General features: G+C 40.8%; 1 protein-coding gene across 4 annotated transcripts in view; it reads left to right on the forward strand.

The window, feature by feature from the left end:
• Window positions 1-2,587: 2,587 nt before the first annotated feature.
• PGCKA1 (PDCD10 and GCKIII kinases associated 1) overlaps window positions 2,588-26,506 on the forward strand; it is a 46,467-nt gene continuing 22,548 nt past the window's right edge. For 2 of the 4 annotated variants that reach the window (XM_074587786.1, XM_074587787.1), the window contains exons 1-3: window positions 3,349-3,451; window positions 23,289-23,338; window positions 25,874-25,964. Coding sequence is in view for 2 of the 4 variants with exons in the window: in XM_074587785.1 (XP_074443886.1) it covers window positions 25,947-25,964 (18 nt within the window). In the remaining 2 variants the exon portion in view is untranslated. Of the gene's footprint in view, window positions 2,867-3,314; window positions 3,452-23,288; window positions 23,339-25,873; window positions 25,965-26,506 lie in introns of those variants that run through there. The other 2 variants (XM_074587785.1, XM_074587784.1) reach the window with 2 other exon arrangements.

Below are 26,506 nucleotides of genomic sequence, written 5' to 3' on the forward strand. Positions count from 1 at the left end.
GAAGTTTTAGCTGTCTAGCAAAGGGAATTTCAAGCAAAAATCCATTGCTAAAATGGCGTTCATATGCAGGGGGGACTATTTCAGCTCCACATCAGCTTAAAATCCTGAGATTTTGCTTCTTATGTGTGTCTGTATCATACATCCTTTGAGTCATTACTATTAGGCTATTAGCAACAATCTGCATTGTTTTATTTTGTGATTAAGTATTAAAAAATACCTGTTTTAACATAAATATTAAGAGTGCGAAAAGACAGAGTTCTGAAATCTGTTTTTATTTCTTCTAATTATAAAACCAAAGAGATCTTATTTTTCTACACATTTTTTATGTAACCATAAAATTGATTATGTAATCATCCAAACGTGGACTGCAGCCTTTGGGAAGTTTTGATTATCGAGGTTTTGTTACTAAGAATCACTATCAAGCATTTACAATACAAATATGACCCACTTCAAAGTTCTTGTACCCCATTAAAGATGTTACCCGATATCTCTTCCTGCAACACTGCTTCGCTGCAAGGAGAGTAATGAGCAACATTTTTTTCTGTGGTTTCCAGCCAGGTCACTGAACACCATTCCTTGCATTTTGTAGGGAGTCCCCTGACTTACGTGACATGGTGATCTCTGTGTGCATCTAAATCATAGTCTCACTTCTCAGTTTCAACAGGGAGGTCAAAGGCTGAAGGAATAGCCATCACAATCCTTCCCAGGGTGGGATGAGGCATTTTATCATGTGTTTCTCCAGAAGAGGCAGTTTGCACTACCATCCTTCTGTGAAAAAGGGACTTTCACTATCAAGGACCAGTGCTAAATTCAGTTGAAAACACAGGCCAATAACCAGAGGAGTGTGAGGGAACATTCTCGCGAGATGTCCAGTCCAGCAGAATATCCTCTTAAAATCACAAGTGGTTTCCAAAGTGACTGTTAAAATCTGCCCCTAGCAAGCTCTTGTCCCTGCCTCCGCTGCCCCATCATCCCTATGTTAACAATAGTATCTGAAGTTACAAAGTTAACCTTTTAGGCTGTAATTTTTCAAGGCAGACTTCTATCTCAGCAGGAACATTCTCCAGAAAACCTCAGCCAAAAGAGTTGACTAAGGTACAAGAATTAGAGATCAGAGGAAAAAGAGGATTTCTGCGGGCTGAATGTCTCAACTACTTTTCCCTTGAAAAAAATGTTGTCACGCCCGTGTTTTTGAACAAGGACTATGGATTGGTGAGACAAGTGATCACTCCATGCAGGACACGTCTTTGAAAACCTGACCAAACCGTCAGCCTGAAAAGATCCCAGCAGTTTGCACATACTCATAGAAAATACTAGGTTTCAGGAATAGTACTAGAGGAGCACAGCACGCTGGGCACTGCAGGGGCTGGAGCAGAACTTTACTACTGCAGAAACCCTGGCTATGGTTTCAAGAAACTACAAGAATGAATAGTCTCAGGGATGCCAAAAATAGGGTAGTCCTGAAAAGGGTCTGATGAGGAGGATGAGTACCAGCAGAAAGGGAGAGGCAGCCTCCCTGAGGTCACTTCCAGTGACCTCCCAGCCTACAGCACAGCTTTTCAACTGGGACATGTCTCAGCCTCATTAGCCCAGCTCATTAGCCCAACCACCATGAGGATAGTAGCAAAATGCCACCAGATGGCCCACGGGGCCTGGCTCTGACTCGGCAGGGCTGTAAACCGGGCACACAGCACACGCTGCGCAGGGGTCTGCCCACAGCATCACGCTCCACGCTGCAGAGGCAGCCCCCAGCCATTTGCATCTCCCACCTTCCTCACCGCCTCTAACTAATTGGGGGTATATTACCCTGGCGATTCTTTATTTACTGACTAGAGAGCTTTTGGCACAGTTTAGTGAAGGTTTTGTAATAAGACATTTCTGGCTCTTGAAGTCCATTTTCAGCCAGTGCTAAAAGCTTTCAGGAATAGTAAAATAAAAATAAAAATAAAGCCAAAAAATCTGCCAAAGAGCTGTTGCAGAGCTTTGCAGTTCACTAGCTCACAGACTGTAAATGATATTTGGCCTTTGCGTTCTGCCGTAGCTCTCTGCTTTTAAAATAAGCTTATCCAAAGCAGCCTTTATTAATTTGTTTTGTGGCATCCGATGTGCCAGGCCGGGGTGGCGGTGCCGCAGAGGGCGGCGGGGGCCAGGCAGCGCAGGTGAGTCTGCGCCCCGGCAAGGGACCCGCCTGCCCTCAGCCCACTGCTGAAATGAGTTTGACGGTCTCATCTTTAGCTGAGCGCAGCGCATACAGAGGGGAAGCACAACCGGGCAAACCCCGCACGCTGCTGGAGTGGGATTTCAGGAGGATACTTTGCATGAGAAAGGGAAGCGGGACTCCAGCACGCCCCTTACACGGGGAGGGCAAGGATGCAACCCCCGCCAGGCAGGGAGGCAACCCGAAATCCACCATTATTTAGGGCAAGGACAGCACACCTACAGGTACAGCAGCCGAACCTCGTATAACTGCTTCCACGAGACTTATCACCACAAACAAACAAACAAACAAAGGCTTTAGTAGAACATTTTCAAAGTATTATTGAGTAAACTCTGGTAGCGCTGCTTTGGACCCCCCGGCCGTGACACAGCAGTTAGATGATGCAATGTTTAGTGCCAGTTCTTTCCGGGAGGGTTGGTTGTTTTTTTTTTTTTTTTTACAGTTTCCAGGTACATCGATATACGTTAAAGATTACAGCTGGAAAACACCGGATCCAGATGCTTGCAGATAATGCCTAAGTTAAATCTCTCCTCCTGCACAGGGAACACTATCCTAACTGGATTGTGGCAGCAGAACTTCTTTCATATCACTTCTGGAAACACCACACCCAAACCAAAATGATTCCAGGAAAGTCTGCAACTTTCACAGGTAAATGTGATGCGATGCCTGCAAATATACCACAGAGCAGAGCTCCCCTGTAGAGCAACCCCCAAAACAGCAGGGATCAAATGGCGCTGCTAGGCAAAACATAACAGAGCAACTTTCTGCCAAATCCCTCCAGCGCCGTTTCTGACGTGGGGAGATTTAATTTTAAGAATATGCAAATGACGGCATTAATACACTGACAGGCTCGGACTTTGTTGTGGTTATTGTAAGCAACTGTCCCAGAGGAAAAGGAATTATTTGGCATGTGTTCTTGCTCTTCTCCTTTTTCTAACCCTGGCCAGAAAACAGTGAGCTCTATCAGGTTTTTATCCAGCTTGCAGGTAAAGGGTTACAGATTCTAGGAAGTATTAAATGCAAACTTTAAAGGATTTTATTTTCATCTACAGTCACATGATGCCTTAATACCCAATGACACTAACTACAGTGTCTCATTAAGAGGTCATGCAAACTCCCAAGCTAAACAAGGCATTCTTACATATTTAACATTCAAATGCAGAAGCCAAGCTAAGCCATGGAAGATTGTAATCAGAAAAAAGCTACACTTCCTGATCCGCACAAAAGCTACAGGTAGGAAAAGTTCTTCTTCCTTTAAACTTGTAATGCTGTGCTTTCAAGAGAAACTGTTTACAGGGCATATTTTGCACTCTCTTTCTTTTTTAGCTTTCAAAATAGTTTAACAGTTTGATCCTGAAAATATCTAATCTTACTTGTTCCACCTGTTGTAGAGTCAGTGTTGTTTTTATACTCAGAAACACAGTTGGCTCAGCGGAAATCCAAACGAAGCAACTTTTTAAAGCTAAATCTATTTTAAAAGTAATATTTTTAAAGATTTCATAGTTATTGAAATGGTTGTGTTAGAGTACGTGAGGCAAAGGGGGAGTTAATATGTCTTTGATGTCTGAAACGAAGGGATTTAGAACTCTTCTGACTTTACTTATGCCATGAATTGCACATTGTTTCAGTCACTTCAATCCAAATGTATTTTAAAGGATGTGGCTTCCTCACTGAACTCACACGATTTCTGATTGTCTCTCCTCGAATTTGGTACATTAAAAAAAAAACAAAAACCAAACCTTACAAAAGCAAATGAAAGGCAGATGGGGAGTATTACAGTGCTCCATAAAAGGAGAAAAATTTACAAAATAGGGAGTCACAGGAAAGTCAGTTAAAACACAGTTAATCGAGATTTTAAATTACATTAAAGCATATCCATTTTCACATGGAGTAATAAAGTTTCACTGGCAATTGTTGGCAATATTGCAGTTGGGTTTTTTTTGGGTTTTTTTTTTTTTTTTTTTTTACTTATGCTGAAGGATTTTTCCAGGGTACCACATTAGCATTTTTATAACTAAGATCTTTTTCTCATCACAATTTTTCTTTAAACTGTAATTGTTTTCAGTGTTCTTATTATTTTAATCCCTTTATAGGAATTTAGTTAGAGACTACACTCTATAAAGCTACAGAATCTATATTTACAAAAAGATCTCTAGTGCACCATAAGATTTCCACCCCCTGGGGACTCCCACTGCACAAAGGCAGCAAGTGGTGTTTATTGGTTTACTCCTACAATGGTTGAGTGGTGATTGCAAGCAATTAATTTTTTCCTTAGTTTATTATATAAAGCCCATGTCTTTTTCTTCTTCCCACATAATGCTAGGGGATACTAAAAAGAAGCAGAGAATAATAATACCTACAGCAACTTGCTTCAGATAAGCTCTCAACTTTCTTTGCAAAAAAAGGGGTTTCTCATTAGCAGTACTTAAAATAAATTTGAGAACATCTGAGCCCAAACAAGTTTACCAGTAGTGCTTCAAAAAATTAATATTGTCATTCACTTTCAGGATGCCCATCTTGAAACATGTCTATGTTGAGGTCTAATGTTGAGGAGGACAAAGATCCTAGTGTGGCCTAGTATATTCAGCTTAAGACACCAAAAAAATCTTTTTATCAAACTTATTGTACTCCTAAACTCCCAGCAGAGTGGCTCCCAACTGCGCTAGTGGGAATGTAGCAAGAAGCCAGTAACACCTTAAAAGAACTGTTCCAAATTTACTATAACTCACCTCTGAACTTAAATTATTTACAAAAATCTATTTAGAAGCTCTTGTAGATAAGTGGCTTATTTGCTAAGCTAAATTTAAATCTCAGGGGAGTGAGGGGAACGCACCAGCTCCCAAGTAAACAGCCAACCTATTACACAAGTTTTCATTGAGGAGGAACGTTGCACCTGACACGGTAGGAACAGCCTGCCATGGCCAGGCTCTTTTAAGAAATGTTTGTACAAATTGGGCGTGTCTTGGTAAACCAGCACTTAGTAGCTCAGTAGTTGCATTTGTTGAATGTTAATTACGCAAAGTATCTCTGTAGGATGGAAGGTGGAATGAACACTGAAGTTATTCTGTGATCAGAAAGACAGACTGTGCATTGAATGAGACCGAACCATAACTCCTTTCCTAAAGAAAGGAATACAAATGAGGCACTTGCTGTTTAACACCCTAATAGTTCAGATGGGTTTTATACCCACAATTTTACACTTATTACAGGAATTTGTACTGCTCTAATTATTACTTTTTTTTCTGATGAAACAAACCAACCTATTCTCTTGCTTTGTCACATTGAGTAAAACATAGCATTGCTTCATGGGAAAGACATAAAAATCAAATACTTCCTGCTCACAAACAAGGAAAGAGAGAGGTTCTTGGAAACCAAGATTATCGGAAACCTAAAAGACATTTTTTCACTTGGATTTTGGGAGAAGTCAAGCAAACATAAAAATCAAAACACTACCAGAAGTTTGAAATAGTCTTCTCTACCCCAAAACCAGAGCTAAGACAAGCATTGGTCAAAAGTCAATCCAGATCTTCCAAAAAGCTTGCAAATCTCAGGAAATTCGTACCAGATTTAAGGCTCATAATGAAAATCATCAACCTGATGATTTTTGCACAGCTCTAGGTAGGTGGGAAGATAGAGCAAGACCTGCAAGTGAAGGGAACTGTGGCTTCCTTGAAAAGCCCAGTTGAAAGTGGTCTCCACACAAGGTAGACACTTGTGAGCGCTGAGGACCTTCTCTAACCACACTGTTGTTTGTAGCTGATATCAAGGAAACAAACTTACTTAAACTAAGTGTTTGCTCTCAGGCTTTACTGAATGAAAGCCTTCGTTCACGTCTTTCAGGAAGGGATGGTCTCTTGCTATGTTTGCACAGCATCTAGTTAAACATGGCCTTAGCATTGTCTACATTTTCCACTGATATCATTTCACAAAAGACTTGGGGTGGGGGGGACTCAACACACACAACCCACTGAAACACAATGAAATGTACTCAGGCAATAAATACTTGCTTGGAAGTTGCAATTCCTCCTTCAGACCCTGTTCATCTGAGAATTAGATACGGTCACCTGTCAGCAGAGTATGCCCGTGATTTCCACACAACGAAGTTGTCATGGAGAGGGCATGGCTACCGCAGAGCAGGAGGCCAAATCCCCACTGCTCCTTAATCAGGAGCACCTCATGTAGCACCTGCTCGTGCTAGAGAAGTAACATCAAAACTTCAGGTCCAAGCAACGATACACTGCAATTGTTGATTTTTTTTCTGAGCTACAGAAGAGTGCTGGCAAGCAGGATGTATTGCTAAGGACAATAGGTATAAAACACGATGTAGTTTTATTTATTGAAAGTTTGCTATCAAAATGGACAAAATAAATGAGTTTCGGCAGAAAGGTCAAAAGAGATTATTGGAAAGGGGAAAAAAAAGGCAGCAGTTTTCCTGTGAGCTCTCCTCTGAGTCACTTTCATTTAGACATATGGAGGAACTTTAAAATTTTATTAAGAGCCGAGTACATTGTTTGGAAACTAAACATTTAATCACTTACAGCAGGAAGCAGGGAAAAAAGACCCAAGTTTTCTTTTTTGTATGACGTTTTTCTGTCTGCAGTTTTGATACAAGTTTATTTAACTTCCATTTTTTCACCCTAACCACAGATGTTTGCTGCAAAGCCACAGATGCTTTCTGGTTAGAAAAATACTTCTGGTTGAATATTCTATTATTAATTCACATAAGTTACTTTTCCATTTGGGATAGCGAGGAGTAAGCCATCTCCTTGGGGCTTGATTTTTTTGGGTGTTACCAACTGAGCCTGGTTTAACTTTGCGTCATTTCCCAACTATTTAATATAGATGTGTATTTCTATTAAAGAGCAGTTAATTGTCTGACTTTATGTAAACAAGGTCCCATGCCTCGCTATAGCAGACAATCTTCTGAAAGAGCTGAGTAACAAGGACACGAGCAGCCCACGTAAAGAACACACACCCAACGACAGAAAACCCTTTCAACCTGAAGTCCACCCTGGGAACTTTTCATACTGGCTCCAGTATCAAGTCCTCACGCTAACAACAGAGGCCAGGAAAAAAGCAATAGCCTGGTGTGTGGCGGTGCTACCCAGCACACCGCTGCCAGCAGGGAGGACAGCAGGGCAGCTGCACAGGTTTGCCTGTGCTAGACAGAAGCTCTCCAGACCGTATGAAAACAGATTATTCCACTTCTGCCCGATCTCCCGCGCTCAAGACAGGTGCATCTGGATGTTAAGGCACTTTGCCCAGGCAGGTTGGCATTAACGTCCCCTCTCAATACACTCTGATGCAGAGTCTCTGAAGGCAGCTTTCAGGCAGGAGAGGCGGGGAGTGTCCCAAACGAGCCGTATGGACCCACATTCCCACAGTCCTGAGGACCTGTCAGGCTTTGGTCTGTTCCTCCCCTGACTGCCTATCCTCCCCACTGTATTTATTGCACTTACTGTATTTATCGACTGGGCTGTATTACACTCACTTCCCCCTTCATCCCACAGCCACTTTGCAACGCTGTTTTATCAGCGGTAGCTTCGGGAGCGCCCAGCTTTATCTACCTTATTAAGCACCTCAGATGCAGAAAGCACCACCTATGCCCTGACACAGCCACCCAACAATTTCCTCCTCTCCCTCCTACAGTCGCCTAGGTAGAGCAGGGGCCCTCCCAAGGCCCGCCATGCCAGGGCACCTCCCAGCTCCAGGACTGCAGCCAGCCCTTGGGCTCCCTTGCCTGCTGCTCCTCTTGCCCACCTAGTTAATCCACACCGCTCCACATTACACACAGTTTCTTCCCCTCCAAAAAAGCGTTATCAGCTCTTACTCCTCTTACGGCGTGCAAGCTTGATAGTGATCGCTTTTGCATGATTTTAACACTACTAATTTCCATGGAGCTATTCTTCTCATCTACTCATAGGAAAAGAAGAATAAGTCTCAGGCAAATTCAGGCTTTTGAAGTAAGCTGTCAGTCTTGTTCACTTGGAGCTCAGTGGAAAACAAGCAGTTACTGTCAGCTGTCAGGAACCTGAATAAAGCTTTGTTAAGGGCCCCTCTGTCTCTATTTTTGGTTTGGGTGTGGCATGGAAAAAACAATATTTACCATCTCAGTAGCTGTGCCCTTTGTGTATTTGTTTTCGTATTCCTTTTCCCCATGTGAATTTAGCAGATGTTGCACGGCTTGATATCAGCCCTGCATTTCTCTTGTCAGCGTACGTGTATGTCTCCACTGAACATTAGTAATGAATAGGCAATGTCTGTGCAGCAAAGATACAGATTCTACTGCCAGGCACTGTTTCAGAGGCAAACGTGGATAAAGACCAAAAATACCGTAAGCTTTCATCTGCAATGTAAATGAAACAAAAGCTATGGTCATCAGACCTAAACTGAAGGCCTCCAGGGGCCTGGGAAGCTACAGCCATGTGCAATGTCCGATTTCTGTGCTTAACATCTCTTTTTAAATTAAAATCACTTGGGAATAGTTTCCATTGCTTTGGATGAATGCACACAGATTGCTAGAAGGCTAGTCCATATTTATCAATACACATTAAAAACTAATGCTCAGTGCAATTATCCAAGTGCAATTATCCAATTAATTACCTTCTATAAAAACATTTCTATTCACTTTCTGTTTATATAGACTACAAACACAGGGATTTACTAATGCAGAGATGATCAAAAAACCCCAAAGACAGTTTAAGAAAACAGAGCAAAGCCAAGGACAAAGAGCTAGATGCTAGGGGAAGGCCAGCTTGCTGCTTTCACGGCTAATACCAGCACCAAGTATTCATCAAATTACAGCCTTAGCTTTGTTTCATTTCTCTGCTGTCCTTCCACGGTAAAGCTTTACAGTGGCACCACTGAAATCAATGCGGCTGGACTTTCCTCCTGGAGAGAGCAAAAGAGCACCTTAAAGCACATATTGTTACCCACATTTTGGGGCGGGGAGGCCAGGTTTGACAAGCAAGGAGCTAAATCAACCCTGTACTCTGTGCAGCAGCCAGAATTTTAATCCAGGTCTCCCAAATCCTCCAAGAGACAAATCTGCCTCTGGAGACTAACACAATTTAAAAATCCAAACCAGTGTCAATAACTTTCACTTTCTTGTCATGGGGCAATATGTCAGACTGGCCAATAAATAAAGTTCTAACACACAGGCAGCAGGCATTTGCTTTACGATAGAGCTACCTGAGACACACCGTTTATTGCCATGGCATAAACTCTTTGGAACAAGGAGTTCTGCTGGAAACGTCAGCCTGTGGTTAGCATACAGCCTCACGAGCTATTCGCTGCCAAAACACAGTCCCACAAGTCAGACTTAATTGTGCAATGTTCATTGATAATTTCAGTGAATACAGCCCATTCTTTTGCATAGGATTAAAAAAAAAAAAAGATTACTAAACTGGCTAGGTGCCAGACAACATGAAGTCTTTAGTCTTTTAAGGCAGTGAATACTTTTCCTATAGCTTTCAAGTATTGTTCTACTGAGAGACTGAAAAAGATTGCAAATACAATCAAGATAAGCAATAATACAACAGAAATGCAGCTGTATTTCACTGCTATCTCACCATTACTATATCTTAGCCACATTTTGACCTTTTTATTGCGGTGGTCAATACTTTGGATTTGCCTTGTGCTGAGAAATAATTATTGTAATTACAGCATAAAAACTCTTTACTCTTGTTCACGAAATTGGTGTGTCTAATCGTTCCCTTAGCTGCCCATCATCACTCAATGTCTGTGAAGGAAATTGGTTTAAAATAACCAAATGGAAAAGTTCACAGGCACTCTAAACGGCTCTAGATTAAATTATCTCTATGCTTTACACATTAATCTAAGTGCTGTATTTAAAAGGAAAGAAAAACCCTTTGAGTCAAAAAGAACTCGTATAAGAGAAAAAGTCATATCACATAAAAGGGTCTTTATTAAGGTATTGTATCAGAGTCTTTTCTTGAAGATTCTTGAGTGTGACTTTTAGTGTTTTCTGTATTTTTCTGCTTTAAAAGTTTTGTTATCCGTTTTTACAGTACTTTGTAACTATATAGCAAATAATCCCCTGCTTTTCTACTCTCTGCCGACCATTCTTTACGTGAAACGTTCGGTAACAATGAGGTAAAAAATGCGTCCTAGTATGTTTCCCACACGTGTTATGTAGAAGCAGTACTGTGTAGGGGGAGCATCTTGAGCAATGAAACTGGGAGAAAGACACCACCACCACCCCTTCCCCCCCCCAAAAAAAAGGGTGAAGGAAAACCAGGTGTATTAATATCTTTCAGGCTATGTCTGATCTGAGATCTGATACAGATATAACCTGATAAAGAAAACAATTTATATACCTTATACTGTTTTAGAAGGATTCCTATTTTTCGTGTACGTATTTGATCCTTCTCAAACATCCCCTTATCTGACTGGGTCTAAGCAGTTCTACTTACAGGCTATGAGATTATCTCAGAAATAACTGCTTGAGCCATACCATTCACTGAAATACAGATTCTAAACATTTGGTGCCCGTACATGCTAGGCATTCATAAAAGCCGTGGACCACTACTATCTGACATAACTAGCAGTATTACCATTTTGGTCACAAAATAAACCAAATTTTCTCCCAGAACATGACAAATTATTCTGCTGAGGAAAGGATCTTCTTCCGGTGTTGCAACACAAGCTATATTACTTATTTGAATTTCATGTTGTGATCCAATTAAAATGCAACAGGGATAAGAAATAATGATGAAAGTGATAAAATTGATTTTACCACTGTTTACATGCAGGATAAATGGGTAAAGAAAGTTTGAGTTCGAGGTTCGTTTTTTTAAGATGAGCAAAATCAAATTTTTCTTTCAAATCCACTGACTCATCTGCATTAACTATATTGTTCTCCAAGCTTTACATTTACTTCTCCCACTCCATTCTTCTGTATATGCCTTAGCCCAAACGCTGTGCCCCATGCACAGCTTCCTGATTCTCAGACCTGCTAGGAGCCATGAATTTGGGCAGAAGGCTGAGTTGGTAATTCATGGCATTTTATTTCAGTCTTGCCAGGAAAATATATGTTTGGGCTAAACTATGAATTTACAGCATGTGCTTTGTGGGTCATACCTAATCCTCTGTGTAGAATTCACTTCGGGCTAGCAGTAACAAACAAAGGATGTAACTCTTGCAAACTCAAGCTATTTATAAACAGGTTTCAGTATCTTTTCCTTCTGTTTACATTCCACTTTGAAGATCCGTTTATAACTTGAAATCTGCACAAAAGATTTTCCAGCCTGTCAGCCACACAAAATACAACTTTTTCCCTGTATCTACTTAAATTTCCTTTGAAACAATGAAACCAACTTTGACTTTCTTCCCTGTGGGTTCTGTTTGCCCTTCAAAGAGTTGAAGTTTCATGTTTTCCTCCCAAACCTGATGAGTTGCCTTAACCTGCTAAGCTACCAGAAATGTTAGATTGCCTTTGTCACGCGATTTTGAAGTCTGTAAACTACCGATTCTTCTAATCTTATGAAATTATTTTCCATTCTCTGTATCATTCCAGCTTGGTGCAAAAAAGACAAATCTGCAAAAATTTGTTTCATAAGGCCAGTATTTCAGATGAGCCCCAGAATCATGGCTTATTGCAAATCTGTGGTTTACACTGCTGTAACAGTTGCATTAAATGAGTATTTGTTAGGATAAAGTAAACCTGACTGAATTTCTCTAAAGTACGTTTAGGACAGATAATCCAGCAGTGGTATGCTCTCCGTGCTACAGGGCTTGTATTGTTCAGTATCAGGCCATGAAAGAGCCTAGATTTGTATGTTCTACTCTTGACATGAAATAAAGTTAATCATAGACTGAGATTTCTTTGTTCAGTAAAACAGATTTTTTTTCTGGCCGGTTCAGTTCTACTTTATCTCACATTCCTACAGCCTGCAATACTCCTCTGTCCACAGAGCTCACTGTGCAGTGTAGCGCTAACGCAGTTGAACAGCTCACCTAGATACTGGCATAAATTCTCTAACCCAAGGACTGAGTCCATCAAGAGCCACCTGTTTTCTAGGTTTGGCCTTCTGTTTCCCAATCTGTGCAAGTTACCCTGCAGGATTTGTACTTTATTCGGGTTGTTTTGGTTTTCCTCATCTCCATGGCATCTCCAGTAAGGAGCATAATATCCAAAGATATCATTAAAAAGCCTTTTGTGCTCCAGGAGATATACAGGGTTTCTTGAATAACGCTCTGGAAACTTTGCATAAGAAACTACGTGAGTAAATATACTACCGCCCAGTAAAAGCCATGCTCCCTCTCCCAGGTAAATGGAAAGGTTAACTCCACAAAGCCCTGCAGATTCTGGAGTCCTTCATCCTCAAAACTTCCTCATCACACAGCTCTCACAGCTCATTTTACAGAAGAAAAATTAAGCTTAAATTGGCAAAGACCCCATTCATTTATGCCAAGAAATTCCCACACAATTTGGAATTAATCAATAGCACAGAAATGCCCTCCCACCTACCACATGGATCCCAGTCTCCAAAAATCTGCAGTCTCTCTCTACGGTGGTACTTGAAACAAGGCTGTTTGCAGAACTGTCTTTACCCCCCTCCCATGCCACCTTCCCACACAGAGAGATCTTTTGCTACTTTCCTCCCATGGAAAAAAAATAGCACACCTGGAAAAACCTGATTTGAGAAAATCTTCTCCTCTTTGAGCCAATACACTTTTCTCCCACTAAAACATCTATTTCTAGTCCAGCAGAAAGCAACACAAACAAGACAGCACTCCTGTCAATGAGCCCTTTTGAAAGGCCTGGTAACAAAGGCATGCCTGAAACAGAGTCTGCGCTTCACCTTTCTTCTTTCTCCAGGCATTTATTTTGCTTTCCAGGAGGCCTGAAGATCTCTATATGGAAGCAAAGATTGCAATTAATTGCCACAAAGCTTTCCATGAATGGCCTTTTTGAAGCATCCAGGTGAGATGCCTGGAAGACTAAGGTGTTTGTTATTCACAGCGTGCAATTACCCAGCTCCCATTATACTTTAGAGCTTTTGCCCCCTCCCTTCTTGCAGGATTTCCCCATATAAAGAGGCTGTAGGTGCTTTACCTCTGAGTTACCTTCATTTTTTTGCCGTATTTCCTTGTTTGTGTTACAGCAGCATCTACAGGCACCAGATGCGATAAAGGCCTCATTACTCTGGCTGTCACAGAGACACCTAATAAGACATACCCTATTTAAACATTTATAGATTACCTAGAGAGCTCCAAACTGGATCCAGACTTCTGGCACCTGCTTACTTTAGGGAGAATATAGAAGCATAACCCAATCCCATCTTGCTTATTAGTAAAGAATATACTATCCCTGAGAAATAAATGCTCTGGGTTTTAATCCCTTTGGATTCAGGTGGCGCTTAACCTCCACGTTAAGAGGTACCTGAAATCTTAAGTGATGGGCGACATCATGAGGTTACTGCACAATGTGTGGTGGCCACTGCCTCATGTTGCTTTGATAGCAGTGGGCTCTGGTGTCTGCCCTGCGCATGAGGTGGGCTCAGAGCTCACCCAGAGCAGTTGCGACTCTTCAAGGTCAAGGAAACACTAGGTTTGTGAACGTTAAGTTCCTTTCAACAACGTGTCTGTCAAACTGCGTTGCCCAGACCGAAGGTTACCTGCCATAAGCATGCTGCTGTGAAGCCCAGCAACAGGACTTTAGACAGCTACACAGATTTTGCAGGGCAAAACCTTATACATAATAGGCACTAGTATCCCACACAGCAAGGTAGGCTTTTGTGAGTTGTTCTGCCATGATGTGGCACTTAAAATCATAGAAATCACAGAATCATTTAGGTTGGAAAAGACCCTTGGGATCATCGAGTCCAACCATCAACTCCACTCTACAAAGTTCTCCCTTACACCGTATCTCTTAACACCACATCTAAACAAGTCTTAAACACATCCAGGGATGGTGACTCCACCACCTCCCTGGGCAGCCTATTCCAGTGTCTGACCACTCTTTCTGTGAAGATTTTTTTCCTAGTGTCCAGCCTAAACCTACCCTGTTGCAGCTTGAAGCCATTCCCTCTTGTTCTATCGCTAACTACCTGTGAGCCACTTGTCCACTGTGGGAGCTGGGCTGGAGCTGTGTTCCGCAGACCACTCCTGCAGCCCACCCACCGCTGGGGCAATGGAGATCACGGGCAGGCAGCACCAGCAGGGAAGCCACAAACAAACTGCTGGGTGTTAGTTAGGCCTCTTAATCACAAAGCTGTCCTCCCCAATCATTGCTCCACCCAAAACACGCAGCTAATTGCCCTAATATTAATGTTTGCACCCTGTTTCCTTATTATTAGGCTTAGCCTATGGAGACATCCTTTCCCTAAGCCCTAGTTCCCAAGTTTTCACACTTCCTTCATGTCTGTAAAACTTTCTACTATCTGAAAAAGTAATAAATAAAAAAAAATAATCAGTGAATCTTTCAAAATAGCTTGATCTAGCCAAGCTTTGTTTCTTCTGTACAACATTACATGCAACATATTCCAACGTATTCCTTTCCAGAAGGAACAACAGTGATGAGTTTGCACTCCCCTCTTCCCGCACAGGCTGCAGCAGGGCTGATGTTTTAAGACAATGTCACAACAGCACAGGCATTGCAAACTGAACAGCAGGCTTGTTTTGCAAACTCCCTGGTTGTTCTCTGACTATTAAACACCACGTGAATACGCAGACTCCTTTGTTAGAGGAAGAAAGGACAAAATCAGCAGCGAGCTGCTTCTCTGTCCTCTCACCTCTGGGGAAAACCTCTACCACCCACTTCTAGGCGCCACCAGATGCTGCTCTCAGAGCCAGTGCCCAAGGGGACACCTTCAAGGCACCCTCAACTCCAGCTGTCTTAGGACAATGCAATGGTTTCAGCAGGTGTCAAGCCCTCTGGTTCACAGGCTCTCATTTTATAGGCTCAGATTAAGCTCTAGCCACAGCAGAGTGAGGGGTTTTTTTTCCAGGACTTTTGTTCATTGTGAATCTTCAAATTCAGGACTTTTTGTCCTTTTGAATACATACAGCACAGCACAAGGAATAGGTGAGAAAAGGGCCATCTCTTGTCAGCCTTTCAGCATCACAGAAATTTAGTTGTGACATGAAAATACACTGCAAGTCACTCGTGTCACTTTTGCTGCAAGAAAGTTTTTGCTACAGAGAAAATAAATACATCAGCTTGCTACATTTAAAGGATTTCAAGAAGCAATATGCCAGATAGCACAGTGTGAAAAAGACTTCTTTTCTGTAAAGTACAAAATATCTTATTCTTCCAGACCCCTTCCTCACCTCATCACAATGAGCCATGTAGACTGAAACTTGATGAGATAGCAGAAGGGTTAGGAAAGCATCAGCTACGTTTTTATGCAGATTCGCCAGTCCGTCCTAGCTGAAATGAATTCTGGTGTGTTTTTGACATGAACAAGGCAGGATTTGATAGAATCTAGCAGATATCTGGGTCTCCATCAGCAACTCTACCACTTCCCTGTCGCTTCACCATCTCATCTTACCAGCATTGTGATCCAACCCGGGAAAGGAACTCTGTTCTTTGGAAATCAAACTGGCAGCCTGACAAGTAACACAAAGACTAAGCCCTGATGTTTTTTCCAGGGGTACAAGAACCTCAAAGCTCTCTCAGATAGGGAAAGATCACCACAAAGATCATTCTATAAAGTTAAAGGGGAAATGTTTTTGTCATGGAGAATTTTAAAAAGAAACCACAAACAAAAATGTGTGTTTTGTCAACTGGAACAAAGCTATATTTTTTGTGTCTTCTGTAAACCAAACTTGCCATTCCCCATTCATCCTTATTACTACATGATGTTTGAAAAAAATATATACAATAAATCCGAATGTCTCGAGATGTTAAAATGTTGTGGAGTGTGTATGGTGAGTCACCACAACAAAAGACCTAGAACACTGCAGTGCAAGGGACAGCACAGACCCTTGCGGCGTCCAGTTTCCCCAGTTCATACAGATGGCCCTGCCACTTGGACCTGAGAAACAACTTAAACAGTTGAGGGGAAACAAGTCCTTATTATTGGTTATAATACTCATTTTTAGTTCCCATAGATCACTTAGGCCCTCAATTAAAGGTGATTTGTAAAAAGAAAAGCACTGCATCAATATTGGCTTTGGGATGTGTAATGAAAGTCCAGGATTTTCATTTTAATTGATTTTAACATTAAAACATTAGATTTTGTCACAGCTGAGGAATGATCCATTCTGAGAATTAAATCACATGACTGAAGAACTGATACCGGTCATATTTGATTACATTGCAGGAAAAGAAAGTTTTTGCTATAGAATTAACCATCCTCAGCAACTCCAAAATTTAGGCAAAACTCATTCAAAACGCGATACACAGCATTTGTTAGTGTAAAATCAAAAGGAACACTGATTGACAATAACCTATGCATTCTCTGCTTAAAATCCCAGGAATATGTACAAATGATGCCAGTTAGTTAAGTTAAACCTACAACAGAAAAATAAATACCTGAATTGGAGACCTTCTTCACAGGTCAAAGACTGCAGACAGTGAGGATGCCTCTCACCATTTAAAACTAACCCTTTGGTTTCAATCCTGCATATGCAGCTTGCAAGTAAATACCAACACCTAGCAAAACCCAAGGAAGCCGGTCTCACACGAGGGCACTGCAGGGGTCTCTTGGCACAGGGGATGCAAGAATCCAGCCTGTATTAAATGCTGCAATGGCACTGCTTCAGCTGCAAAGCCACTGCTTCAAGCAGCTCATGGAAAGACCAGTGTGTACTACACACACAGCTCTAAAAAATGTGTCGTGTTGCACTGGCATACTTATACTGAAGCAATTTCGTGCATAAGAATGATGCACTGATTTAAAATTGGTTTATCTTGATTAGTTTACTCTTGCTTCACAACAGTGCTGTTTCTGTGGGCAAACAAGGCTTCAGTCTTAAGCGGATGCTTGGACTGTCAGTCTCATAGGATTAGCAATTTTAAATTAAGAAATAGGTTGCAAGAAAAAGTAATTTCATGCTTTGAAAAGAACCTTCGTTTATTTCAAAGTCTTGGAACCTAGAACCATCACTCCATAATCTCATCCAAATGTTGATGTCGTCAATACATTTTAAAGCGGCTTTTAATTAAGTTAAATAAAGAAAAGAGATGCTGCTGAAGAAATATCCAGTAAGAATTTCTATTTCTAGCTAAAACTGCTTTAAATGCATAACCAGTTCTGCTAACTGTGGGATGTGATGCGCACAGCTGAGTTTATAGGTGTTTAGTGAGAGTTTTTTGCCATTTAATAAGTCACTGTGAGCAGTCAGCACAAAGATAACAATATAAATATAGAAGAGTGGGCCTATAACCTCTACTTCTTCTAATTAAAGAGTATATAAATGGCATAAATCATAGCCAGTAGCATTTCCTCTGGGCTGCAACAGAGTTTACTTTCCTCCTAAAAAGTTTTATCTGCCCAAATCAAAGTCTTTTTTCCATTTTCTTAGCTCAGATGAGCACATACACAAGACAACCATTCAGCGAACATTTTCTATATTTAAATTCTGTCAATTAATGGTGCTGTAACCCAAGGTCATAACATGATGATAAGGAAGTTAAATTGGATCAGCGTGGAAAACTGTAGCAGAGAGAGAAGAAATAAAAATTAGGTCAGTCTAATTGAATTGCAGCAGCTTGTCTGAAAAGCACTTTTGCTACCTGCTTTGAAAGGGCATTAGAGACCACATTAGGGAAATGTTTTCATTTTCAAAATCTTTATCTTCGCTACTGCCTTCTTTGCTCAGAGGACTCACTGCTGATACATCCTCCCAAGCTCTTACTCAGATGGAGGATGAAAATATTGCTAGCATTAAAGCTAGAACTTTCAAACAGAGCAGGAGAAGCTAGCTTCAGCAGGATTTTATGTGCTTTTTAGGCCCTTACGGGCACATTAAGGTTTATCAAAACCGCCTGTTTCTCACCCAGAGGAGCTACCCTACTACAGTCTGGTCTTGGTCTGTTTCGTGCAGCATGCTGCCTGCACAGAAAGCAGAAGGAGAAAAGGGTAGAGCTGTTGACTACTTTGGCAATGGGGCTTTCTGGCCTCCGGGGACAGCTTTAGACCTCCCTCACACAAGTTGAGCAACTTCAGGAAGAGCAGGAAGCCTCGTACTAACACTTCACCTCGCTGATACCAGCTCCAGCCTTGGCTCTCCAGCACTCAGTGCTCCGGGAGAGACGCAGATACCAGGAAGCGGTCAGCCAAACTTCATGCTGTAGCTGCAACTATTTCATAACAAATTGCAAAATAAATGTATGTGTCATTTTGTGCATGTATTGGTTACATTGATTACTGATGTAAGATGAGCTGCATAAGTGTACGCCAACTAAAAAAATAAGGGTCCATCCATTTGTTCCACTCAATATCATAGTTCCTAAGCAAGAGGATACCTGGTTCCACCTTCTCAACAAAAACTCATTTTCAAAAGGAGGATGTACCCTACCAAAAGCAGGAGAAAGAAGCAGCAGCTGCTGCTGCGACTCACTTATCTTTCTGACAAGAGGAATATACACTATTGTAAACTAACTTTGATAGTGTAGGGCTTTCTACACACTAACCACAGAAAACAGGAAAAAAAAAGTATATATATAGATATATATATGCACATAACAAAAGTGATAGGGAAAACCCCCTTCCAAGCCAGTGTTTGCTAGCACTGAATATTCAAAATGTCATCTGAAGCACCTCTATTCCACATCAGTTCTTTTTTTAATTGTGGCAGTGTAATATTCACACAATTACGAACTATAATGAACAAGTCCCACTCTGAAGTTGCGGCCTTAAGGGCTGTATATGTTACCCAAATATATAAGTGAATGCTAAGCACATTGGGATTCTTTCAACCACAAATCTACGTAATGACTATTATTTCAAATGTTGCAATAGAAGAGTCCTGGTCAACTAATTATAGCTCAGAACATTTTGCTACTGTGTCTACTCAAAATGAAAAGAAATACCATTTCTCAAAGTTCCACAATTTTCGTTGCCTTCAGCAAAATACATTTCTTACCTCTATTAGCACAGTCTTTACTATTAAGCCATTTATATAAGTTAGTTTTTGACTGAAACTCTAATCTTCTGACAGGATTATAGACATAATGTGTTTCCTTAAGGGATTTTTCTCCTTATAGAATCAATCTGCAATCTTCTCACTGTCTAAATTATAGCTCATGACTTAATGTAGTCCATTTCCGCATCCTCAAAAACGTGAATGGAGGGAAATCCCATTTCTACAGGTGACTCCACATGGCTCTTTGTAACACACTGTCATAAGCTCTTCTGTTAGCAGTCTTCAGAAACATTCATAATTTCAAAACCAGCTAAATCAGATGTTGCTCTGTCACCATTGCCTGAAAATAGGCAGAGACTGAGAGATGACCGGGTATCTGGGAATACCGCTGACAGAGCCAGGTCCTAAGCAAGATAGCTGCAACCCAGATAAAAGCTGTCAAGACTGGCTAATATCATGGATACATTTGCATCAGGTAGTGCATGCCACATCAGACAGTTTTAATGAAAGAGTAGAAAGGCATCCAGCACACACACAATCTTCCCTTCCCCTCCATCAGTAAATACATGATTTGGTGTAAGAATATAGACAACACAAGCTCCCTGGTAAGTCCAAGCAAGGAAAAGAGCCACGGCAGGTCTGCAGAGAGGGAGCAGAGCATCAGGGAAATAGTGATGGGTCAGGCTTACAGTATGTCCTTGGCTCTTACCTCTTACTGTTAGGTGACACCATGGCATTACAGCCAGGCACCGGGCCTCAGTGTTTTCCAGTACACCCTCTTTACTTTGAGGGTGGCAGAGCCCTGGAACAGGCTGCCCAGAGAGGTGCTGGAGTCTCCAACTCTGGAGACATTCAAAACCCACTTGGACGCATTCCTGTGTAACCTGCTCTAGGTGACCCTGCTCTGGCAGGGGGGTTGGACTAGATGATCTCCAGAGGTCCCTTCCAAACCCGATAATTCTATGATTCTACAGGAAAAAAGGCCAAAAACAAGCCTTTCCCCCACTGCATCCCCATGAAGCTCCTGACAATGCAGAGGCAGGTTGAACAGCTAAAAGCAGGGCACGACTTGCACATTAAGTCCCTGCCTCTAATTTGTCAGACCCTTCAGCAATCAAGCAATAAAACAACACAGAGCCAAGTCTAACACTCAAGTATGAGTGACTCAAAGTCCAGCTTTGACCAAGCTTAAGGACCACACAAGTTTCTTCCCGTTGGAGGAAGGCCCACTGCCATGGAGAAGTCATCGTAGAACATGCAGCAATGAAAGCTAAACTGCAACAAATTTCAGTTTACATTAATATGTGCTGTGACCCCTGCTAAAAGGAAAAGAAGAAACACAGCCTCTTCCACCTTCCCTGCGCTGAAAATGGCCTTAACCAGTACTGAGATAAGGCCAATAGCTGGGAATGATGATTTACTTCTTCAGCCATCACTACATAAGATGCCAGCGCGTGCAACACAGCCTTTACAGGAAGTTGTGCTGATGAAATCAGGCTGAAGAAGATTTTTTTTACATGATAAAATGCTGCCAGGTATAGCTTTAATAATAATTTAGGAAATTAAAAAAATCTTTTGATTAAAGCTTTTATATATAGATGAGAAAGCTAAACTATTTATTCTACAGTTAAATGAAAAAATGTTCTCTTACAACAAACACAAAGAGATAGTGCACCAGTCGCCCGGTGTCTGGCATTCTTTGTGAACGTTTCCCAGAATTACCGATGTCAGTGTCTGGCCAGTACAGTTATGTGTGCTTAAGTATTTAAACTTAGAAAAGAAGAAGCATTTTTTGACTGAAATTTGTTATGGATGTTCTTGTTTTGGCATGAGTGTTTAAAAACCAAGGATCATGGATCTTGTCAGGATATGAGCATGACAGAGAAAGGAATAGAGGTCTGAGATTTTGCCTTATTAAAATATAGAATGGCTTGCACTCTTAACACTCACTCCGAATCTTAAATTCCAGATAAACATTCATAAATGCACTCACCACAGGTCTGGTAACGTTGTTCTGAAATTCAGGAGCCCAGTTCTCCTTGAATCTCCAGTTAGGTCCTGCCCAAAAACTCTCTCTAAGCAAGAAACAACCCTCCCTCCCAAGAAAAAAAACTAGACCTGATACTGATAGTTCAACATCACAGTGTTAAAGCAAAAACCAGGAGAGTGGATGCCGTTCTGCATCTAAAGTTTCCAAAACGCTCTCATACCTGTAAGAAACACTGGGAATATAAAGCAACGTCCAACCATTTTTTCAGTATTTTTCAAGCTTATTTTTCAGTATTTGAGTAAAGCATCACTGTTTTCCAATTTTCTTTACTCAGAGATTAACTCCACAACTCAGACATCCATGCTAACCAAAAAGACCTATCCACATAGAAGAGCTCAAATAACGTTCTGCGTAACTTTTTCTTCTAAAAAAAAGCTGCATTTCTCAATATCCATTTTTCAAAGTCCTCTAGCTGTCTAGACAGCAAAATCCTACACTGCATTGTGGACTAAAGGGAAAGTGTAACCATCTTGTTATATAGTATAAATACTGGGGAAATTCAATCAGATCAAAAAGGGACTAATGCAAAGAAAATTCTTCCTCCAGCATAACTAGTCTGGGCAATTGCTATAAATTTGTTACTGAGGGAAAGAGTGTAATGAGGTTTCCATAGCAAAAAACAAACACTATCCATCATCACAACAGTGAACATGACAAAAATCAAATTCAAGTTTTAAAAAGTTAAAGGGTTTAGGAGACTGTAAGTCTTCAAACTCAGAGAGTTAAGCCATGTTTGATGTGAATGAATGTAAAAATTGCATAATACCAGCTCCCCACAGGGTGTTTGCACAACTTCTTCTGAGGTATCTGATGCTGAGTACAGCACTGAACTCGGGTCTGATCCAGCCTCACAGTTTCTGTGTTTCTTTACACATAACAAGGTAGAATTAGAAATACAAGAAATATCAAACAATGCAGAGATTTCCTGTCCATTGCAGGCACTGTTTAAAAAAGAATAAGCTTTTTTCCTTTTTTTAAACAGAGTGGTGGGATAAATCTAGTTGAGGTTTTTTTTAATAATTAAATTCTCGATCATAGAGAACAGACAAAACACACACTGTCTGTTTTCCCCTAGAGTTTTCTGTAGCAGCCATTATTAATGCCTTTGTTGAGCAGAACTCGGGTGGAACCAAGAAACCAGGAGCTAACCTGCTGCTCCTTTGTGGCTCTGATCTGGGTGTCCAAAGAACAAGGATTTGTTGCAGTCATTGGCTCGCCACCTGCCTGAGGCATTCGACTGTGTCTAACACAATGATGCTGGAAAGCACTCATGAGTAAATACACAATAACATTTGTATGTTTACAGCATCTGTGAAAGGTGTGGGTAGGGCAATTTTTCTACCGTGTGTTTCCAGAGCAAGTCAAACCCATTAATTAAATTCATGCTCTTGTCCTGCTTCAAAAGGAAAAACAGAGCTGATTTATGGGCACTGACAGCTGCAGGAACCAGGAGCTGGTTTTGCTCACTGCCTCCCCTTAATTAATTTTTAAGCATCTTGGTAGGTTGATTTTTCAGATTCTGATCATAAGAAAGGCTGCATGTCCTCAACTCCTGCAAAGGAAGAAAAGGAAGCTGCTCCATGCAGAGTACTGTCAGATTGCCGTGGTTTCTCAGTGCTGGCTGAATAATCTCTGCAGGAATTGGGTATCTATCTGAACATCTCTGTGCCCAAGCAACCTTCAGGATGAAGCTGTAAAAGGTCCCACTCATAAGACATTTCTTATCTAGTCATTATTTTGCTTGTCCTGACAACAAAAACTTTAAAACAAGAAAGCAGTACCTGAGGAACAGTGTATTCTACTGTAACAAAAAATTCTCTTTTTAACACCGGAGCCAGGGAAATTGCCACAAATACCTTCTTCTCGAGGGAAGACAAATGTCTCTGCATTGCCATAGCACATAGCGATATATGCAAATAGCAATATACAGCAATACACCAGTATGTTATTTTCTTCTTCTAGGTTCTTTAAACAAGAGAGAGATTGCTGGCATTTTGGGCTGAAATCTGGAGGTAAGCAACCAGAACACATTTAACACCCAAGCTAAGAACAGGAAACTGTTACAGAAGTGAAAAGTTTTCGATGCTGAACTTTCACCCTAGGCTTTGGGAGATTTTTACCAATAAAGAACTATACAAACACAGACAGAGTATATTGACACTGCATCACCTGCCCAGCAGAGCCATATGCTGCTGTTGCAGACACTGTCAATAAAGATCAAAGCTTTCCATGAATTAATGAGCTGGAGGTTATACGCTTCATACCACACTGTAGACCCATATTGACCTCTACGGAGTGGAAGGTTGGGCCAGATGAACTCTGGAGCTCCCTTTCAATCAATTATTTTACTATTTTGTACAACACTTCATGAAACATAAGACACATTTATTTTGTTGTTATTAATAGTCTAGGCAGCAGAAAGCCTGCTAGGAACAAGGATACTACCGTCTAAACTAGCTCATGATCAGTAGTTGCCAGGAAGAAACAGAAAGTGGCAGCACGGTCTACAACAGTGCTGGAGCAAACAGAACATAAAAATATCTCTTTCTGATAGTGATCCAAAGGGGCCTCACTAAAAGACAACAATAGCTAAGAACCTGTATCTAGACACAAACAGGCACGTGATAACAGGCTGCAAGATCAACTAAACAGACAGCACTATCCTAAGCTGACTTACCTAATGGAAAGGTGGTAATTCTCCAGGAATCTCCTGTACATATTTGAACATACCACTGCTTACAGTCCAACACACCAGCACTTTACACCATTTTCTATTTATGGCAAAATGAGCACAACTCAACTCACACAGGTGGTGACTGGAAGTTCAGCCCATGCACCCAGGAACTGGCAAGACCACAGAACTCTTTCAGATGATTACTACCTATTTTCAGCTGTGGATCAAGAGCTCTCCTTTCATCAGCTTGTTTTTACCACTCAGGAAACAACCTGTGCCTTTTCAGTTACTGAAGAGGCTCTCAAATCAGGGACATTGGTCAGATCTCGAAGAATTGTTAAACAGTGTTCTTTCAAGTGGTAACAGGTGAATGGTATCTCAGTTACCTGCTTATGCTCTTCATATATAGTGACAGGTCTGATATTTACAAGTAGCATAATGACAAAATTCAAGAACTAGCATACCAATAAATACACAAAAAGTCTTGAAAACCTTTTTGAATTCAAGATCGATAGAACAACTAATCTCAATATGATTATATTTCTTAGGTGTTTTTCATAAAGAAAACTGACTTTTCATCTCTCTTCCTCCTCAGTTCCCCCAATAAATCAAGACAGTTATAGTTACATACATTTACATACATACTTCTCCTCATCCCTATAGAAACTAAGAGAGAAGCGTGCAGTTTTACAGTTGAAAGATTATTTCTTTACTCCAACATTCATAGAAGCAGTTTAAGAGTTTCAAATTCAGCTTTGATTTCACAAAGCTTCTCCATTACATGACAATGCAACAGAATCTTAAAGGCTTTGATTCCACTCCTAGCAAGGTCAATCACAGTTTTACCATCAACATGCAGTGGACCTATATTTTATACAGTATCCCTCATATAAAACGCATCTCAGCTTGCCTTGCGCAAAGAGCACATTAATACAACCATATGTAAACAATTATAATGAAACACATGGGAAGAAACACAAAGAATGCATGGAAATAAGAGGTTTGTTCCACTGAAATTTGAATTGAGATGAAGAGTTGAACTGATCAAAAAGACCCCAAAAAAGCCATTGGACAGCAGAGTTTGCAGCAGAGAAAGTATTTGAACAATACCACAAAAGCACATATGGGGCAGGGCCAAGGCTATTAGAGAAGGGAGGGAAACTGTGAGGGGAATGCAAACCTCAGGGCATAAATTAAAACAACTGTCAATAGCTGAACATTTTCTGAAACTGTTGGGACAGCATGGAGTTCTAATACTTTTGACCAACAAAGGAAAAGAAGTAATGTCTATAACCAACTGATCTTCAGACCAGCTTGGAAGACCAAGTTATGAATTTTGGGAAGAAAGAGTTAAACCCTGTATTGTCTGAGTAAAACTTGTGTTAGTTCTCTTTGATCCTTAGGGTGAAGGAGGCTCTTTTCTTATGAAAAGTGCTGGTCAGCTTCACACAATGTTATACAACAGAGAAACTGTGAACGGTGCTTCAAAAATTGAGGGTGGCAGCTCCTAATGGAGACAACAGGTGGATCAGAACAACAACTGTCCAGCCTGCGCAGAGAAAGCAGCATCCCACGCACACTTTGAGCAGAGAACAAATACAACTTTAAAAAACAAAAACCTAGAAAGAGATTCAACAGCAGTACTAGAAGGTAAATACAGAAATAACTGCTTAGTGTCCAAAAGGTTTATTTTATCCTGCACAAAACAGACCCAGGTGTGAAGCACATCCAGGGTCTATGCCAAAGCAGGCCTAGGGTATTGCATTTAGATTTTTACTATATTACTTAAGATAGCATGTTTTTCAGCAACTAAATTAAATGGAAAATGCAAATAGGAGCTTCTAAGAGCCTAATGATTTTGTTTAAATTCCAGGTTATTTTGGAATGTGAAAACTACTTGCTGCTTGGATCCATGACAACCATGTAGATACTATTCACTCGCTTTAATGATCTACACCAACATGGTAAGCCATATTCCAAAGATTGGGTCTCAGGTCACTTGTAGTTGTCTCGTGCAACAAGTTGGAGTGACTGGGTATATAAGGCTTCATGCTTCTGTCTCAAAAAGTGTAATATAAAAAGCATTAAACAACATAAGCGAGCAGGATGTGGCAACATTCCTTGATTTACGAACACTGTTTTACACACCAGACAAATATTAAGTTTCCCAGAATATCTCAAAAGGGATGTTGCTAAGCAAAGATGATGGTAAAAAGAGTATTTAATTAAGATTTCTGAGTGTAATTTGCTGGGCTAACAGCAATGTTCCAAGCTATCACCAAGCAGAAGAGGAAAAAGCTCCAAGTACAATGAAAAGGGGATATTTTTAACTCTAGTTTAAGTACAAATATAGAATGGTTTATGCCTGATTCTGTCTGAGAGAGAAAATGAACTATTGGTTCAATTGAAAGCCAGCTTCTGCACATATTTTTCTGTTAAATATCCACTGTTTGAGACTGAGTTTTTGGCACTCGTTTCAACATTATAGGCAAACAGTTTCACTAAT

Source organism: Larus michahellis, chromosome 5 (genome assembly GCF_964199755.1).
Source record: "Larus michahellis chromosome 5, bLarMic1.1, whole genome shotgun sequence".
NCBI lineage: Eukaryota > Metazoa > Chordata > Aves > Charadriiformes > Laridae > Larus > Larus michahellis.